This window comes from Quercus lobata, chromosome 2, assembly GCF_001633185.2.
Source record: "Quercus lobata isolate SW786 chromosome 2, ValleyOak3.0 Primary Assembly, whole genome shotgun sequence".
In the NCBI taxonomy this organism is placed as follows: Eukaryota; Viridiplantae; Streptophyta; class Magnoliopsida; order Fagales; family Fagaceae; genus Quercus; species Quercus lobata.
The window spans coordinates 8,641,591-8,662,261 of NC_044905.1; the positions used below are offsets into that span (position 1 = coordinate 8,641,591).

Here is a 20,671-nt window from a genome sequence, read left to right on the forward strand (position 1 = left end):
AGCATAATGTAATTTATACCAAAAGAATAAATTTTTTTATTGGTTAAAGCTTATAAAAAGCAAATTTATATCTAAAACAAATAAACAAATTATTTAACTTAAAAGAAAGGGGTGAAATACAAAAATTACACATGAAATTTGGGCTAATACCAAATACTAGTAAGAGTTTTCAAAAATATCCAATTTGCCTCCTAAGAACAAATAACGGGAAAAATGGGCATTTGCAGGGAATTTACAAATTATGCAGTAAAATGCCCATATTTTGAAATTATTTAGCAAAATGCCCCTGTTTTTGAAATTTGATTTTAACAAAATTGAGTTACAAGTAAAACTCGACATTAGCAATGTCGAGTTCTATGCATATTTTGCCACTTAAATTTGTTTGAAAATTTAAGTGGAACTCGACAATAGCATTGTCAAGTTCCACTTAAAAATATATACAGAACTCGATTTTGTTAAAATCAAGTTTAAAAAACAAGGGTATTTTGCTAAATAGTTTTAAAACAAATGCATTTTATTGCATAATTAAAAAAAAAAAAAATTCCCCACAAACAACACTTAACATTGTCTAAAAGTTTTATATTTCTCACTCATTCCTTCCAATCGCTTATATTTATTATTATTCTTCCTCCTCTCTTTTATATTTTGGTGAGGAACCCTAAGAAGTAAGGAAAATTATACGGTTCACTTAACACTTAGGGTATAAATTAGATATTTTTTAAAAATTGTTTATAGGAAAATTCAAAAAATTGCAGTAGTAGCTGGCATTGGTCTAAACAATTTTGTATCTTAAAGTTAAACCCAACCAAAAAAAAAAAAAAAAAACCATCACACACGAGAGGCGCAGTGGCCATTTTATTGACCGTTGCAACAAATTATGTTTGGGCGCGTATTTGTCGCGCTATAATTCCCACCCTCCCCCCCCAAAAAAAGGCCCTAGCAGCTCAACGTCGACACGTTGTCCAAGGCAAACCCTTCTTCCCTCTCCTCTCCCACCACCACGGCACCACCGCAGCTCATCCACCGGAAACGACAAGTGGTTCGAATCGCCGATGCGGACTTCAAAGGACGAGCTTCTCTGCACTGTAGTCGAAAAGAGTGAGTAGCCGTGGCTCACTCTTTTCGAATTTCATTTCTAAAATTGGATGCTATTTTTAGATTCTACCAAGTTTTAAAGTTTTTTTCGACTGTGTAGGTTTTATTTATTTGTGGTTGTCTTTTACTTTTCTGAACCACTTCGGATACAGTAGCTTGACCTATGTGACAATGGATTGGTTTGCTAATAAATATTTTACAGTATTAAACTGAGGCCTTTCAAATTGTAAACCTGACTGATAAATCGATTATTTAACTAATACCTTGAAACCCTATTCACAATTATGCTAGGGAGACTAGAATAAGAAGAACCGGATGAATGTGCTGAAGAGTGAAGTAGAAAGATTCAACATGAGATCAAGAGTGAGGTCACTAGAACATATTCCTATTTGGTGAGAGGGTATTAAATCTAGGAAGCATGGACACGGGAATGTGTAGTGGTATGACATGTAGATATGAGCAATTTCTGAAAGATTATACCATGACACGGCGGGTATGACACGGAATACGACATGAGTATGACACCCCAAATGAAGTGTTCGTGCTGAGAGTTACAAAATCTCGTGTTAACCTATTGAGGCAGAGGATATTAAGTTAGAAGAAGTAGACAAGGAAGATGGTGAGGATTACAAAATCTTACGTTGACAATAATGATCCTTACATACTCTAGGATTGCATTTCTTTGTTTACGTTTAGCATAGACGTTATTATTTGTCATTCTAGTGCTTTTTGGTATTTGCCGCCTTTGGATTTATTTTGACTAAACCATGTATTGCATTTTGATCATGGCTATCAAATATCACATTTGTAATATTTTACAAAGAAAGAGGATTATATAATATGTTGTGTTTAATGTTTATCAGATTAATTGATTGCTTGATTATCATATTTTTTGTCAATAATTATTTTCATATCTACTAAATTATTTTTGAAAAACATGCCATTTGCTTCAATTAGACTCATGCTTGCACTCTATGCCTAGGCTCTAGTAGGCCTTTGTCCATATGTGGGCCTGGTGCTCTCTCCAACATCTAGTTTAATTATAATTCATGTGTTTCTTTCTGATTGAGCATGCCAATGTTGGGGTGTGAGGTTATGGGTTAGAGCACTTGAAATTTTAGAGCTTCTATGGCACATGATGTGAGGCTGACTTTCTTAAATCATAAGACCAATTTGACCTATGCACTGCACTAACTTTTGGGAATGTAAGGCTAACCAAACCCCACAGCCTCCTTATCAACTCATATCTCATAAATATCCAAAACTACGAGAGGATCTCACACTTAACACCTTTCCCTCCCCCCCCCCCCCCACCCCTATTTTTGTTTCTTCTTACCATGATGAAGGTGAGATGAATTTTATCACATTGTGTGCTTCAGCTCATAGAAAGCTTTTCTTTTGGCGCAATCCAAAAACGCACTAAAGAAACTCTATACAATATATTTAATTTGTTGCATGTTGCCTCAGAGTGCTCTAATTAGTTATTAGGTCATCAGACGGATTGATAGATACAGGCCAATTGACTTTAAGTTGCACTTAGTCTTGTATAAATTTTGGAAATAGGTAATTGCCATTTAGAATTACACCTCATCTACAGATAATTGATTTTAACTTTAATCTGTTTGGCCAACTGCCAATTGATTTTTTAAACTTTAATCTGTTGGGCTAATTGATGGATCCATTTCAATCTCCTGTATCCTTGGTGTGTTTTAGTAATTTCGATCTGGAGTTGTTTGATTCATGTATTTTCTGATTGCAGTTTGTAGGCTTGGGAGGGACATGATCCATGCCTACTATCTCACACTCTCCAGGTTTGTAAGTAAGGATCCCTTACTCCTTTACTCTTTCTATTTTTGGTTTTAATTAAATGCTTTAGTGAAGTTGGTTGGCTATAGTAGAAAATAAGGACTATTAATTTGGTTGCTAGAAAGTAGAGGACAACAGAGAAATGCAGCATTGCAACTTTGATTCATGGGTTTTCTGGTTGTTTTAACTGCTTTGCACGATGAAAAACCCCACTTAGCCTCTTGGTGTATTAGGCTCAGTTGAGAATAGGTTTTTGTTTTCTTTAATACCCCACAGTGAAAAACTTATAATTTGATTTTAAGTTTTCTACTAATATTTTTATATTATTTAGGGCCTCTATGATAGAGAGAATAACTCCATTTGTTTCTCTAGGAATTTTGGAGTGCAAGCCTTAGCAAAGTCATTGAAGTCTCAATTAAAATTTCCTCGCAAGTATCCTATTGGGCAGATTCAAATGGCAAATACCCATGATTCTATCCTTAGTGGTGGCAACAGTGAGTCAAGAGGTGCCTTGGTTGTTCTAGAAGGCTTGGATCGTAGTGGGAAGACTTCACAGTCTAGTAGGTTACTCTCATACTTGGAGGGACTGGGGCATTCAGCTGAATTATGGAGGTTTCCTGACAGAAGTACAGATATTGGGCAAATGATATCTTCTTACCTTTCCAACAAATCACAATTGGATGATCACATGATCCATCTTCTCTTTAGTGCAAATCGTTGGGAGAAGAGGTTTGTTATGTTACTTTTATGCTGTTTGATGTGTTCTGGTTTGTGGAATTTTGGCTATAGGCTGAAATGCCTTGTTTGTTCTGATATTAGTTTCTTGCTTGTTCTATTTCTTATGCCTACCTAAAAGGGAAATGAGAAACAAATCTTGGAATTTGATAATAAAACATTCAATGCAAACCTTCAATGCTTAACAATTTTATGAACCTTAAGGTTCTTGAATATGGAGAATGGAACAATTATAAAGGCATTACCTATGACAAGGCTAAAAGTCTAATTTGAAAGCACTTTGAGAGTGGACTTTGGTTTCTATCTCATTCTCGACATCAAATTTCATCACTTTTATTGATTCTATGAATTTTAGATAGCTTTTATTTTTCTTTTAGACTAAAGTACACTTTTGGCTCTTAAAAGTTTGGGGCTTTTTTCATTTTGTCCCTTCATGTTTCAAAATTTTCATTTTGATCCTTCATGCTTGATTCAATTTTTTGTTTGACCCTTCACGTGTCAAAATTTTTATTTTCTTAAAGGGCTAAAAGAAAGGGTCATTATGTTTCATATTATTTATTTGTAGGAAGTCACATAAAAGTGATGGATAACACGCTTGAAATTGCATTTATAAACCCAAGTATATTTTGGAAAAATAAATAATTCCTATAGCATTCCTTGGAATAAACCAAACACGGTGTTAGGAGCTTTACAAGTTGCTGATGATGGCATGAGGAAGTGGAGTGCTTGGACAACATCAGGCCAGTCACATGGCTCAATGTTTTCTCAAGACACCAATGGCTCCTCATGCCTATCTAGTGAAGCTCCGAAGTGCTCTTTGAGGGAGACAAGCCCGGTCTCCCTACTGGAATTAGATTGATGAGCATGATGAGGGGCAGCATGTGGAGGCACCTTGCTCCACATGATGCCCCAACGCCATGGTAGAGGAGGGCCATGGTGGGCAGAGACGGATTGTTGATGATGGGCAGCAGTAGGTGGTGCTGACCCTACATGGTAGTGCATGGCATGATGGCTTAGTTAGTGGTTGCTTTGTATGTGAGCTTGGTGGCTTGGGTGCAAGGAAGTGCTGGGCTGCTGTGATGATGATATGTTCTGCAAGACATTGGGTTGGTTGGTGCTGGCTAAATGCATGGACTTGTATGAATGGGCTGATGGCAGTTACTTGGTGTGCTGCTGATGGACATGTTATGTGGGCTGTGATGCTGATGAGAAGGGCTTGGGCAGAGGGCCAAGACTTCTAAAACGTGGTGAAACTATCATGTGTGTGGGCTACTGGAACATGGGCAGAAGGCCCATGAGGATGTGTTGAGTAATGGGTTAGCATGTGCAGAGTGTGCAGCAGTAGTTATCGGCAGTTACCAAACGTTTCCAGGCTTTGTGGATGTTCAGACATGTTGAGTAAGGCTTGGGAACGTGTAAAGCAGGCCAAGACAGCATCAGTGAAGGTGTCCTAAGTCAGACCACATGTGGCAGCAAGTCCTGGACAAGGGGTAGTTACTTGGTAGTAACTGCTGTGACAGTTTATTCTGTATATTATTCTAGGCTGTTGGGATTGTCAACAGCAGAGTGTGTATTATTTGCTTAGAGAATTTCGTGTGTATTCTCCAGGCTTCCTTTGTACTTGGTATTAAGTAATAAAGGTTGGGGTTGGTGCCCTGTAAACACTGTGTGTGCTGTGTGTGTGCATTCCCTTGATAAAATTGTTCTAAGTGTTCCTGCAGTGTGTGTGTGTGGATTGTTGGCTGAGACTAAGTCAGTGGGCTTAGTGCCATCATAGGCAGAAAATTTAAGTGAAAAATTGACCCTGTGACACACGGGTATCTCCCATTACCCAGAATCTTATTAATGTTTCAATCAAATCAAGGGTGGATATAGTTATATTTTCGAGAATCCAGGTTTCCAGTGTGGTTTCTTGAGTTATGGTCAGACTGGATGTGGTTTCATAAGAGTTTTAGAATGTGATATCACAAATATTTGTGAATTGGTATCTTGGCTGCACTTGATGCAAAATGTGTATAGTAGATATGTGCCATATGGGAAACAATGACACAACAAAATGTCCCACATGTCTACGCTGGACGTGTGTTGGACACAGATATGCCAGGGACACGGTTGCTCGCGTGTCTGTGGTGTGTCCCAAAATAAAATAATAATAATTTTATTCTAATAAGGTCAAGACAACATGGAGACACAACTGTAAAAAAAATCCAGAAAAAAAAGAATAGGAAAAAAATATCAATGCTTCAGATCTTCATATGCAATTTGCTCTCTCTGATTCAATCTGCACTCCAGCCACTGAACAGCCAGATTGACGCCATTCGAAGCTCATCGGCACTTCTACAAGTCAACGATCTCTTTCGTCCTCGTCTGGTACATGGTTGTCCAATGCTTGGAATGGATGGATTTGTTGCTTCCTCTATTGCTAATTGGTACTTCTACAAGCTCATCAATGATCTCTTTCTGTTGTGGCTTGAAATGAAATTAAGCTCTTCTGGGTGTTTATGGCGACATCATCTTGCTCTCTCTTATTGCCTAGTTTTATTTTTCTCTCTTGAGACTTTTGGTGATAGTAAGCAAAAAATAACAAAGGGTAGTAACAAAATAAAGAATAAGAAATGAAAACTATAATTAGTACATAATAGGTGGTCCCTATTCCTTTGACCAATACAATCCATTATATTTCTTTTCCTTTTATTTTTTTGTTTCAACTTTGCACATTGACCCCAAAGAAAGAAAATCTAAACAAGAAATAAAAATATTATTTATTTCTAAAGCCTGAATGGCAGAGGGCTTGGTTTTTATGTTTCTATTGATCATTTTATTTCTTGGGACAAAAGCTTGAGTGACTATGTGCACAAGAACACTTTTGATTGTGGTTGGACTTTTACTCAGTTAGCCATAGTGCATGTGCAGATCATTGATGGAAACTAAATTGAAGACTGGAACCACCCTTGTTGTCGACCGCTATTCCTATTCTGGGGTAGCTTTCTCATCTGCCAAAGGACTTGGTGTTGAATAGTGAAAGGTGAAGATATTGTTCAGACTGTTCATAAATTAACTTTTATGTATTTTATCATGTTTTGAGAAGAAGTCTTTTGCAGGCACCAGAGGTTGGGTTGCTAGCTCCAGATCTGGTATTGTACCTTGACATACAGCCAGAGGTAAGTTGTAGCTACTACTCTGTTGACTTTTGTAATTATCAAAGACTTCAGCCATATTATCAACATGTGTTTCTTTGAGTTCTGCAGGATTTTTGTTTTCTTTGATAAGTTCTTTGAGTTCTATAGGTTTAAGGCATGAACTGTCCTGCCTGAGAGCTGGTGTGCCATGTGTTGAAAGATTTCATCATGTTCATTTTTATCTAAACTGTATTTGAGACACACATACCGCTTTATGTGGTGTTGGCTCCACATCTGGTATTGTTTCTTACGTGCATAAAGATTCTGGGCTGTCAAGACCACCTCACCCAGCTGAATCTGAAAATAAATAACAGAAGAAAAGGGGAGGGGGAAAAAAGTGAGATGGTAAGTATAGCCTTTTAAGCTGGGAATTCATGAACCAAAATCAACCAACTCTAATGGGTTCTGTTAAATCGGATGACTATCCATTGAGCCATTGTGATAATTTGTTTTGAGACTTCTTTTGCATTTGGAAGATGTTATCAGTGAGAGGGAGAGAATTTAATAAATGATGCCTCAATCAAGGGCAAGAAAGTAATTGCCCGTTCTAGGGTGTGCACTGATATGAATGTAGGTGCCAATATAAAAGATAGGAAGACCTCAGTGAGCTATTCCAAGAGTGAGGAGTCTTTAACCACAAAGAACCTAGCTGATATCCTAAATGGAAAGTTCCAGTTCAAGAGTCAACCCGAGAGCCAAGTGGGCAATTCTATTAGAAGGAAAAGTGGTGGAAATTCCGTTGATTGTGATAGAGGAAATCCGAGCAAATTCGACACAAGTCTTGGGGTGGTTCAATCACAGGCTATGGAAAGCTTGGAAATGGATATTCCCTTTAACCCCACTGAGCATGAAGATGGGCTGCCTGCCACTCACAGACTCGACTAGGGGTTTGATGGAAAACCCATGGTGGAGCCATATGTTTGACACCCCGGAACCAGAGGAAGCGAGAAGGATTGTCTGGGAAACCATTCCACAAATCCACCCAGCCTCGATGTTGTGTGAAGTGGAGCCAGAGCTGAGTCTCATGGTGAGAAGAATGTTGGAGAATCAGCCCATCGCAACTGCCTTCATGGGCAACAGACATGCGTTAAAGATCCTTCAAGTGTTTCAACCAATTTTGGTGTTCAATCTCCACGTCATCGCCAAAGAGGAGGTAGGGGTGCTGGAGCACTGGCTAACGATGATGCCGGGGTTGGAACAGACAATAGAGTTGATGAGGAAGACCGGATGGAATTTAATGGAGGAAGCGAGACTGCTTTCACCCTTCAATGAGTGCCCCAACCCTGATCATTGTTTAGTCATGAATATCATAGCGTGGAATTGCAGGGGCACTCTAAAGCCCAACTTCCAGAATCATGTTTGAGAATTGGTCCAGAATCATGACCTAGCCATTCTTATTATCATGGAGACCCGAGTAGGTGGAGAGAGAGCTAAAGAAATCTCGGATAGGCTGCCTTTTGATGGGGCTATCCATACTGACACCATTGGCTACATGGGTGGCTTATGGGTTCTGTGGAACTCCGGTAGAGTCGTGGTTTCTCCTCTGGCTACAACGAAGCAAGAAATTCACATCACAGTCAAGGTGAGACCCTTAAACTTTTATTTTCTAGTTTCTGTTGTGTATGCCAGCCCTAGATTCAATGAAAGATGGGTTTTATGGAATAACCTTAAAAATGTAGCTAAACTTCATAATAAACCTTGGATTATTGTTGGTGATTTTAATGAAGTTCTTGCAGATGGGGAAAAATTTGGGGGTAGGTCTGTTAATATAAACCCCTCACTTTTGTTTAAAGAGTGCCTTGATGCTTGTAATATGGTGGACCTGGGCTTCTCGGGGCCTAGTACACATGGTCAAATTTAAGGGAAGTTAGCAGACTGATATTGGAAAGATTGGATAGGTTCTTCGTCAATCTGAGCTAGTGCACCATGTATCTAAATGCTAGAGTTGTCCACCTGACTAGAGTTCACTCGGATCATTGCTCTGTACTACTTGATTTTGACCACCGAGATTTCACGAGACTCAAGAGGCCTTTCAAATTCCAAAGTTTCTGGCTCTCTAATCTATCTTTTCCAAAAACCATCTCTGATGCCTAGGCTCAATCTACTCACCTTGCTGAGGCAGTGGAGAAAGTTTACCAAGAATGCTACCGATTGGAACCTTAACCATTTCGGGAATATCTTCGTTAAGAAAAGGAGGCTAATGGCTAGATTAAATGGCTGTCAAAAAGCTCTAGTAGCGAGACCTACCCCTATCCTTGTTGATTTAGAAAAGAGCCTCCAATGCGATCTCAATGTGGTCTTGAACCAGGAGCAGGATCTTTGGGCTCTCAAGTTTAGAGTTAATTGGATGCTGTTAGGAGATCGCGATATTTCTTCTTTCCTTGTCTTGACGCTAGTTAGGAGAAGAAGGAACAAAATTACTTGCATGAAGAATAATGTGGGCGATTGGATCCAAGAAGAGACTTAAATCATGGATTTTGTCCGAAAAGGGTTTGAAGACTTGTATACAACTGGTCACCTTATGGCAAACTAGCATCTCTTGCCCAAATCCCCTTGGCAAGCATCCTTATCTGATACGGAGAGGGATTGCCTGTATGATTCGGTGTCCACAGAGGAGGTTAAAAAAGCCTTGTGGTCCATCAAAGCTTTCAAAGCTCTAGGACCAGACGGCCTCCATGTCGGGTTTTTTCAATGTTTTTGGTTGACTGTTGGTGACTCAGTGACGAAGGAAATAAAAACTATTTTCCATGAGAAGAGAATTCTGGAGTACCTAAATGAAACAAATATTACTCTCGGGAATTATCGCCCGATTGGGCTTTGCAATACGGTATATAAAATGGTCACAAAGATCATTGTAGTAAGGCTTAGATCGCTCCTCGACAAGCCTGTCTCTCCAGTGCAAACAACATTCGTCCCGGGTAGAAAGGGAGTTGACAACGCGATTATTGTCCAAGAAATCATCCTCACAATTGGTAGGAAAAAAGGGAATGTGGGCAACATGGCAATAAAGGTGGATTTGGAATAAGCCTATGACAAGCTCGAATGGAGCTTCATTCGTGAAACGCTTCTAAAGGCTAATATTCATCGAGATCTTGTGCATCTCATCATGAGTTGCGTTTCAACCACGTCTACTTCTGTACTGTTTAATGGAGGGAAATTGGAGGCCTTTTACCCTTCTTGTGGGATCCGCCAAGGGGACCTGTTGTCTCCTTACATCTTCATCTTGTGCATGGAACTCCTTGGTCAACTTATTGAAGAAAAATGTAATGATAAACTCTGGATTCTAGTCAAGGCTTCGAGGAGTGGTTTAGCTTTCTCTCATCTCTTTTTCGCAGACGACCTGGTCCTTCTTGCGAAAGCTGACCGCACAAACTGTGCTGCTATAAGAGATGTGCTAGATGATTTCTGTGCTAAGTCGGGACAAAAAGTAAGTGAAAGCAAATCCAGAGTTTTCTTCTCTCCTAATGTAGATAGGGATACCCTAGAATCCCTTTATGATATCTTGGGATTTCAATCCACTCATAACCTAGGGAAATACCTCGGGTTTCCTATTAATCATGGAGGAGCTAATAAGCAGGACTTCAACTTTGTTCTGGATAAAGTCAAGCAAAAGTTGGCGGGGTGGAAAGCCAGTCTAATGTCCTTTGCAGGTAGAGCCGTCCTTGTCCAAGCCTCTTCTTCAACGATTTCGGCATATGTTATGCAATGCAATGCTTTGCCGAACAAAATTTTGGATAACATTGACAAGGTCAACCATAATTTTCTTTGGGGCTCTTTGGAAGTGGATAAAAAAATGCACTAGGTTGAATGAAATAAAATCACAAAGCCCAAGAGAGAGGGAGGGCTTGGTTTACACACAGCTAGAGGAAGAAACCTATCCTTGCTTGCCAAGTTGAACTGGAGGTTTCATTCAGAGGGGCACACTCTATGGGCTAAGGAATTGAGAAGTAAATATTGTACAAGGTAGAGAATCAATTCAAGGAATCAAAACAAGTTTCCCTGCTCAAGTGTGTGGGTAACCATGAAAAGAGGTGTGGGCATTTTTGGGAAAGGCATTAAGTGGATTCCAGGAAGGGACAGTAATCTAAAATTTTGGTTGGATTGTTGGTCCAATGAAGGCTCCCTGAGAAACTTGATCCAAGTCCCTCTTTGGCAGCGAGAAGAAGATTTGAAATTCAAAGATGTGGTCTCCATGAATGGGTGGGACTAGTCTAGATTGTCCATTCATTTACCAAATGATCTAATGCTAAAGATTAGGGCCACCCCCACTCTGATTGCTACTAGAGGCAAAGACAGGCTAGCCTAGAGAGGCTTTAATCACTAGGAATGGCAACGGGTCGGGTTCAGGCCAGGTTTTTGGCCAAGACCCGCGGCCCGAACTCGCCCTAGCCGGGCCCCGTTAAGGGATTGGGCCCAATTCGTGGCCCAACCAAAAAAAAGAAAAAAAGAATTGAAGCCCAAATTTATTTTTGCTTACATTCAAGAGTGAAAGCCCCTGGAACTTGGTAGTCGTCAGATAACCATGCTGTTAGTGGCCAATTTTGACCAGTTTTGCGGTTTACCCCTAATTTCATACCAGGCAACAACACTTTCCCTGGATAATTAAAACATTTCCATAACACCCGCTTCTTAGATCCATTGGAGTACACTTCATTGAAGACGAAATTGCCAGAATCCAATAAAGAAGCCACAGTGTTATTGGTAGGTTGAGAAGAAGATGATAGCTCTATAGGATTGTCACCATGGCGCCTGATTTTCAATGATCATGCATTGTTCTCCAGGGTGAGTAGGTCAAAGTTATTGGTTATTGGAATACCTTGACTTGTATACCATACTAAATGTGAGTCGGTGTACCTGAGGAAGAGTGTGGCTGCAGCAAAGCAAGAGAATGAGGAGGCGTGAGACTGTGAGAGGCAGAGGTGAGGTGTGAGGCTGTGTAGGAATGGCTGTGTAGGAATGTGAGAGGCAGAGGTGAGGCGTGAGACTATGAGAGGCTATGGAGGAATGGCTGTGACTGAAAGTATGTGAGGCTGTGTGCTTTTGTGAGGCAGTGAGGGTGAGGACTGAGGAGGCAAGGCGTGAGCTGAAATGAGGGAGTAAGGGTGAGGTGAGGAGGGAGGCGTGAGCACTGAGGAGCTGCTAAAATGAAGGAGATGTGAATTAAATTAGGGATTTAGGGTTAGTTATAGGTATATATATATGGGTTTTTTTTTTGTAATTTCCTAATTATCGGGCCGGGTCCAAGTTGGGTACCCGCCGGATTTTTTTATAAAACCTGGACTCGACCGGGACCCAGATTAGATTTAAAAAAAAAAAACCCATACTCGACCCTATTCCTAATCGGACCGGGTAAAACCTGGTCCATTAGGGTCGGGTCGGGTCGGGTCGGGCCGGGTTGGGTACCCGCGGGTCGGGCAGAAATTGCCATTCCTACTAATCACGGTGATTTTGAGATAAAAAGTGCGTATAGCATAGCACCTGATGATAAAGGCGATAATTATCAATTTCCTGGACAATGGGCGTGGAAAGTTGAAGCTCTTCCTCGGATCCAATCCTTCGTGTGGTTGTGTGGCCATAATAGCATTGGGGTGAAGGAGTGCCTTGTTAGTAGAGGTGTCTCAACCGACCCTACCTGCCCTCTTTGTCACAGAGTTCCTGAATCCATTCTTTATGCTTTAAGAGATTGTGAGGTAGTTAAAAGCTTTTGGCTACAGCTAAGAGCTGATGAGATAAGCAGTGGATTCTTCTCCGAAGATTTACAAACTTGGCTAAAAAAGAATGGTACTTCTAAAATCAAGAGGAGTGCGAACTAGCCCTAGTGGAGCACAACTTTTTTGTTTGCTATTTGGCTTTTCTAGAAACACATGAATAATATAGTTTTTCAAAACAAACCCATTCAATGCAGACTCGGGTTTGAAGTGTATCAGACAGCCATTGAGTTTGATTATTGTGCCAAAGCCCCTAGAGGGGTATACCAGCACGTTATAAGGAGAGTGAGATGGGAGATACTTGACATTGGTTTGGTTAAATTAAACTCTGATGGGTCTTCTAGAGGAAATCCAGGTGTTGCGGGTAGTGGAGGACTCATTAGAAATGAAAAGAGGGAATGGATTTGTGGTTTTGCAAGGAGGATCGGAATCACCACTAGCTTCGCTGTGGAACTATGGGGTTTGAGGGATGGGCTACTTCAATGTCTCAACCTTAATCTCTCTTTTGTGCTAATAGAACTAGATGCAAAATCTATAGTTGATTTGCTGGTTAACTCGGACTACTCTAATAATGCTATATCCCCCTTGGTGGATAAGGATGGCAATTTGTGCCTGACTCACGGGTACCCGGTCCGGCCTGACCCTAATGGGCCAGGTTTTATTTGGTCTGATTAGGAATAGGGTCGGGTATGGGTTTTTAAAAAAAAATCTGATCTGGGTCCCGGTCAGGTTTGGGTTTTATAAAAAATCCGACGGGTACCCGACCCGGACCCGGACCCGGACTCGGACCTGAACCCGAACCCGGTAGTTAGGAAATTACAAAAAAAACCCCACATATATATATATACACGTATAACTAACCCTAAATCCCTAACTTGGTTCACGCCTCTCTCATTTCAGCAGCAGCCCAGTGCTCACGCCTCCCTCCTCACCTTACCCTCACTCCCTTATTTCAGCTCACGCCTCGCCTCCTCAGTCCTCACCCTCACTGCCTCACAATAGCACACAACCTCACATACTTTTAGTCATAGCCATTCCTACACAATCTCTCACAGTCTCACGCCTCACCTCTGCCTCTCACATTCCTACATAGCCTCACGCCTCACCTCTGCCTCTCACAATCTCACGCCTCCTCATTCTCTTGCTTTGCTGCAGCCATGCTTTTTCTCAGGTACATCGATTCGCATTTAGTATGGTATACAAGTCAAGGTATTCCAATAACCAATGACTTTGACCTACTCACCCTGGAGAACAATGCAGGATCATTGAAAATCAGGCGCCATGGTGACAATCCTATAGAGCTATCCTCTTCTTCTCAACCTACCAATAACACTGTGGCTTCTTTATTGGATTCTGGCAATTTCGTCTTCAATGAAGTGTACTCCAATGGATCTAAGAAGCGGGTGTTATGGAAAAGTTTTAATTATCCAGGGAAAGTGTTGTTGCCTGGTATGAAATTAGGGGTAAACCACAAAACTGGTCAAAATTGGTCACTCATAGCATGGTTAACTGACGACTACCCAGTTCCAGGGGTTTTCACTCTTGAATGTAGGCAAAAATAAATTTGGACTTCAATTCTTTTTATTTTTATTTTTTTTGGTTGGGCCACGAATTGGGCCCAATCCTTTAACGAGGCCCGGCTGAGGCGGGTTCAGGCCCCGAGAAAAAACCCGCTTAGTAAACGGGCTGGGTCCGGGCCGCGGGTCTTGGCCCACGGGTCGGGTTCGGGTATGGAAAAACCCGGCCTAAACTTGACCCGTTGCCATTCCTATTGGTGGATGACTGCAGGTCCCTTATGGCACAACTTCCCCGAGTCCAGATCAAACACTACTTTCGGGAAGCCAATAGATGTGCAAATGGTCTTGCATGGCTTGGAGCGGAGCAAAGTAGTGATTTCCTATTTTCCTTTTGTTCAATTGTCCGCCTGTGGACATTATTGATCTTTTTAGATGCTAATGGTTTGTACTTCAACAGGCTTTGTCCTGAACCTGTGTTTTCTCTTTAGTTTTTAATGCATTTTAATGTTTACCAAAATATATATATATATATATATATTTTTCCCCTAAAATGGATCCCAGGGTACTTTTTGTTCTTAAAATTCTAAAAGTTCTAGGCCCATTACCGAAAGTTTAAAGTGATCTACATTTTGTCCTCCATTCACTACTGTTATGTTTTTTTGCAGACTTGTTTGATTGAAGGGACAAAATAGAACTTGGGTCATATTTCAGGGACAAAAATAGAAGCTAAACTATATTTTTTTCATGGCTGAAATATAGTCTAGGCTGTATTTTTTGTCCCTAAAATGTGCATTTTGCTATACATGTTGACAAAAAAACTTAATGAAAATGAATGGACAGAAGGACGAAATGAAGGAAATTTTAAAATTTTGTTTTTAAACTTCAAGGACAATAATAGAACATCAAGCGTATTTCAAAGACTAAAGGAATATTTTTGTCTACTTGATATGTGCCTTACCAATTATAGAGATAGTATATTACTTCTGTGCATACTGGTGGAAGATAAACCTGATATACACACAGACACACACTCATGTACCCTTGCATATACCTTTTTTTTTTTTTTTTTTGAGAAACACACACACAAAGGAGAGGGAATGAGGTTTTAACACAAAGGCACACCACAAAATCTACTCAAAAGCCATCGTAATTTTTAAGGGAGGTTGGGGAAAGTTATACTATACACAACACTCTCTTAAGCAATTTGCAAGGGCAAGTTGTATTACCCTTGCATATACTTAATTTCATAAATTTCTACCCTTCTACAGTGCACGTGCACGTGCACATACACATACACATACACATAATATACAAAGACATTCATATGTATAGATTTACGTACTTCTAGGACTAAGAAGTCTTTTGAAAATCTTCAGAAAGCTACAAAGAGAGGAGGATATGGAGGTGAGAGATATGAGCAGCTTGAGTTTCAGAAGAAAGTTTCTCAATGCTATCAGGTCCTCCATGATGCCTCCTGGAAGGTAATTTTATGTTTCATGTGGTGATACATTTTGACTCTATTCTATCTGGTGGGACACCTAGGAGCCTGCTACTACTTGGAATAAAACCGTTCAAACAACTGTTTATATTTTGTAGTATGGCTTCATGTGATATTTCAGCTTTTGTTAAACATGTAGTAATAAAATAATCCAGCCTTGCTCAATAATGGTGATACAGCTAAGTTGGAGTAGAGTCTGTTATTGAATGTTGATTGATTTTCAGTATGTATTATCTTTATCCTTCATTCTATATTTTAAAGAATGCAGAATAATAATGTTTTAGATAGTAATTGCATTTAATTCTATCTAAAGTTATGTCGTTCTTTGATTCCCATTTATTTCACTCTGGGAGTTTGCTCATTTATTTATCTTCTATTGACAGAGAAAACAACAAGAAAAGGAGGCTATTAGATAATAATAGTGAATATTCCATTTTGAAATCATGTTGTTTGTTGGTTTATTCCTCCTTTACCAGTGGAATTTTGTTTTGTTTTTTGGTTTTTAATTAATTTTTTGTTTTTTGTTTTGTTTTGTTCTTGGCTTCTGTTTATTTATTTATTTTTTTTTAAAAGACTCGCATTGTTAGACATACAATGTTTGCTGCCCATAGTGTCTGCCCCTGGTCAATTCTGCTTTCTGTTAATAAAGTTTCATTTTGAATTTCACTTGTCTAGTTTTCTCTCTAATATCATATATGGATTGCTTTGAGTTTTGACCTTGTATCATTGATTTCTTGAAGATAGTTGATGCCTGCCAACCCATAGAAGATATTGAGAAACAGCTGCAAGAGCTTGTGTTGGAATGTGTCATGACATGCCAGAAGGGCAAACCCCTAGCCAATCTCTGGTCAGGTTAATCCTTCCTGCCTTTTGTTTATTTTTATACTTTTTATCTTTTCCCTCTGAGATTCTGCAAATGCTTCTCCGCATAATTCTGGTACTGTTTTGGAATCACTTTCAGCCCCTGTTTTAATGACAAAGGAGGTATGTGAATTTTATAGTTCATATAAAATTGTGAAAAAATTGTATATTTTGCAAACAGTTAACTAAATATGAGAATCACTACTGGCTTGAACGTAATTATATCTTTCTAATATTTTTCATAGTTGAAAATCACTACTGGCTTAAAGGTAATTATGTCTTGCTAATATTAATCTTAGTTGAAAAAACTGAAGAAGAAGAAGAATTTATTGTTCTATCTGAAATCTGTCAATCATAATATCTTTTGAGGTCTGCTAAATTGACACTGAGTACTTACAGAGTTGGAACATCTCCAAGATTCTCCTCCAACTTAAGCCAGCTATTTTATAAAAAGCTATGGTAGTTGGCCAAATGCAACTAGGTCTTTAGCATCAGAAAAATAATTTCCCTCATTATTTTGTATGATCTCCACTTGTTATGTTTGTATTTACCTTTTCCCCTTTCTTCTTTCCTCCATTTTCAGCTCCCACTCCATTTCTGTCTTCTTCTTCCATTCTGATCTCCCTCTCTCGCCTCCTTCTTCAAAGAGTTCCACCATGAAACTGCAACGACTTGGCACCAATGAAAGGGCCAATAGAGGTTATGGTTTGGCAGTTTGGATGGTAGTTTGGCTTTATGCAATTCAAAAGGGATGGAAACTTTGGGTGGTGATTTGGTTGGTTTTGAAGGCTTAGGTGGTGGATTCCAGGGGTTTGACCAATTGATGTGATGGGTTGGCTGTTTTTGTGGGTTTTTAGTTGTTTTGTATGCGTTATTGTTGTGGTTTCTTTGGAGTCAGTTTTGAGTGGTTGGTGGTGATTGGGTTTTGGTGAGAAGCTTGGGTCGGGGGCCTGGGGGCCCAACTTCTTGTGGGTTTGGTGGCTGATTGGATTTTGGTATGAAACTTAGGCATCGGCTCAGGTTGTGGATTTGGTGGCTGATTGGTGGTAATGGTGATGAGTTTTGGTGATTTCGTGGCTCTGCATGTGTTTTTGATGGTTTATGGGTGTGGTTGGGCATGGTTTTGGTTGAATGTATGTATGCGCGTGCGTGTTTTGCTATGGGTAATTTGTGTTGTTGATGCTACTTCAGTTTTCTGGTTTTTGATCCAGTTGGTGGTGTCTTTATCTCTGGTTGTGGTTGATGATGTTTCTGTTGTTTTTTGGTTGATATCCTTCTCTCTTTTTGTGTTTTAACCTGTAATTGTCTTTGGGGATTGAAGAGTAAAGTAGCATCTCCACCCTTATTCAGTTATTCCTTAAAATAATCTCTTACGGATAACTTCATGACTATATTTTTAAATACTAGTTTCTGAGAAGACAGATTTCGAATGGAAACGTGTTAGTTTATACATTATATTAAGAAGGGGTAGAAAAAGGCACAAGTACTCTGCACATCGATTAACTCTTTCACTAGTGTTGGTACTAACTGTTATTTACTTTATATTAAACTTCATGTCTTATCCAACTGCGCTCATTAGATGAATATTTTTCTGTAGGGATAGATTCGCAAACGCAAGGAGACACGTGCTTCACCAATCCCTTACAGAGGGGGTCTAACCCTGAAAATAAATTTATGATGGTATCTCCAAATCTAATGGGTTAGCATTTGAATCCACATGCTCAAGTATCCTACCAAGAGTCACCATCCCAAGTTGAAATGGAACCCACTGTTAAGAAATCACAACGGGGCAGTAACTTCAGCATAGAAGAAGACCTTCTCCTTGTATCTGCATGGCTAACTATTTGCTTAGATGCAGTGCAAGGGAATGAGCAAAAACACAAGACATACTGGAGGAGGATTTGGGACTACTTCCAAAACAAGAAGACCTTTATTTCTGAACATAGTCCGACATCTCTAATGAATCGGTGGTCAACAATTCAACTTGGCATTGATAAGTTTTGTGGGTGCTTGGCCCAGGTTGAATCAATGCATCAAAGTGGTCTAAATGAACATGACAAGGTATACATTATATTGAAAGTGGTGTCAACGCATCGATGCATAAACAGTTTCACAATTCTAATTATTTTCTATTGTTGATTTTTCAGATTAGTAAGGTGAAACGTATGTATCAAGAATCACATAAAACCTCATTCCAATTTGACCATTCTTGGAATATGTTGAGGTGTCAACCAAAATGGTTGGAGCATAATGAGAGGCAAAGAATTAAAAGAATTAGAAATGCAATGCCATCTTCTCCTTGTACCCCAGAGTTGATAAATATTGGAGAAGACGATGTCTCACATGATACCTTTGTAGATTCGGAGAGACCACTAGACAAGAAGGTCGAAAAGGAACGGGTGAGTAAACAAAAGAACGATGATAATACAAGTTTGAAACTTACAGGGATATTGAATGAGATAGAAGAAGAGAAAAACATAAATGATAAGGAAATTGAAGTTCTTGAGATAATGTGTTTTAAAGAACAAGAGCAAGATTGCATCAAGCAAGAACAAGAACAAAAGAGAATTTGTATAAAGAAAGAGCGAGTGCAAGAACAAGAACAAGAACAAGAACAAGAGCGACTTCATATCATGCAAGAAAAGCTTCAAATGGAACAATTGAAAGAAGAGGAAAGAATTATAATGATGGATACGAGTAGCTTGTCTCAAATACAACAAGAATATTATCATCAATACCAAATGGAAATTCTTGAAAGTCGAAGGATTAAATAGTCATTATTGTTGGTTTAGGCAAACTAACATGTCATGGTAAAATGCAGGGTATATGTAGTTTCTTTTGCTAAGTAAGTGAGTATATGTAGTTTGTTGTAAAGCATTGGGGCCTTCCTAATGAGTATAATGACTTGTTAAGTACTTCATATGTTTTAATAGGTCTTGTTGAGCAAAATTAAATTCCTTGGCAAATTATAAATTAAAATCAAGACTAACATGATTTTTTTTTTTTTTTGGGAGAAACCGTCCAGTACTTTTATTCAAACTTCAGCAGAATTGCTGTCAATAACTACAAGAGAGTTGACATCACTAGGAATATTATCCAACCAAACTTTGGGTACATTAAGATGCTTGAGTCATAAGACCATGAAGTTTAACATGGAATGAATTAAATAAATTCCGATTTACTCTCATCTGCCATTGATGGGACTATTATTGATCTTGGTCTTCTATTTTGTTAACAATAATATTTACGACTTTATCTAATTTTCAAAATTTTAAAAAAACTACTAGTCTGGATACAGTTGAACTAGCTGAAAAACATTTTGAATTTATTTATTTTAAATTGGTTGAAAAACATTTTGTACTTATTTATTATCAGGAATAAAATGTATTGTAATGAAATAACTTAACCAATTCAATGTTAAATTGCGTGTTATTTATTTTAATATGTATATCAAATTTTGTGTCAAGTGGATATTATTTACTATTCGATTTATAAACTTATTTTTTATACATAATTTTAGATTACAAAAATTTGAAATATAAATATTTGATTCATGACATAGTTATTAATCTTTGATCTTCTAAAATTTGTGTGAGTATTAAGGATATAAGAAGAAAATGTAGTTGAATAGTGAATTTGTCAAAATTTATATCCAATTAATAAATATTATGTGGAGTTGTAGCTATTGAATTTTGGAATATAATTTAAGCAAATTATATGAATTGTAGTAATAATTTTATTGGAAATATGTTTAAATAATTGATGAAATTTTAAATTTTAATGCTATCTAACATCCCCAATGTGTTCCAAATATATTATTTTGATAATTAAACATTGAGCTATTAAGGGCCCAAAACGACATAATTTTGTATCAAACAAAGTTGATTATGACATAGACTAACACGAAAACTGAATTGAACAAAATTAAAAGTTAGAAAAATAAATTAAATGAAAGTGTGAAGTTATATAACTGAATTAAATTTTAGACAAAGTTCAAGGTGCAAATGTGCCATTTGTAATTAAAAATAATTATCAGTAAATTGTTATTGATTATAATTTGAACCAATCATGTAAATTATTTTTTCACCCATTAGTAATAATTTGTCACTTAAAATTCATTGTGAAAGTGTTATGTTCGTAACATTTATTTTTGTAATTTGGCCTCCTATCTTTCTTCTTTCTTTTTATCTTATATAATTTTATTTATTATTATTATTATTTTATTTTTGGAAAGTTTGCAAGCCGTGGGCCTTGGAGATATTATTGACCGTT

General features: G+C 38.4%; 1 protein-coding gene across 5 annotated transcripts; it reads left to right on the top strand.

Annotated features, from left to right (window-relative positions):
* The first annotated feature begins 966 nt into the window (after positions 1–966).
* On the top strand, positions 967–19,324 carry LOC115974339 (thymidylate kinase-like). 5 transcript variants are annotated; one of them, XM_031094641.1, is made up of 10 exons: positions 967–1,098; positions 1,387–1,714; positions 2,855–2,914; positions 3,274–3,630; positions 6,550–6,661; positions 6,738–6,797; positions 15,417–15,521; positions 16,279–16,390; positions 17,997–18,460; positions 18,547–19,324. In XM_031094641.1, the coding sequence occupies exons 9-10, from the start codon at positions 18,158–18,160 to the stop codon at positions 19,171–19,173; spliced, it is 930 nt and encodes a 309-aa protein (XP_030950501.1). In that variant the 5' UTR covers positions 967–1,098; positions 1,387–1,714; positions 2,855–2,914; positions 3,274–3,630; positions 6,550–6,661; positions 6,738–6,797; positions 15,417–15,521; positions 16,279–16,390; positions 17,997–18,157; the 3' UTR covers positions 19,174–19,324. The 5 variants fall into 5 exon arrangements, with proteins under 5 accessions (XP_030950501.1, XP_030950502.1, XP_030950505.1 ...); XM_031094642.1 differs by having other exon boundaries at positions 2,855–2,906; positions 6,738–8,397; XM_031094643.1 differs by lacking the exons at positions 967–1,098; positions 1,387–1,714 and adding an exon at positions 1,113–1,191 and having other exon boundaries at positions 2,855–2,906; positions 6,738–8,397.
* The last annotated feature ends 1,347 nt before the right edge of the window (positions 19,325–20,671 follow it).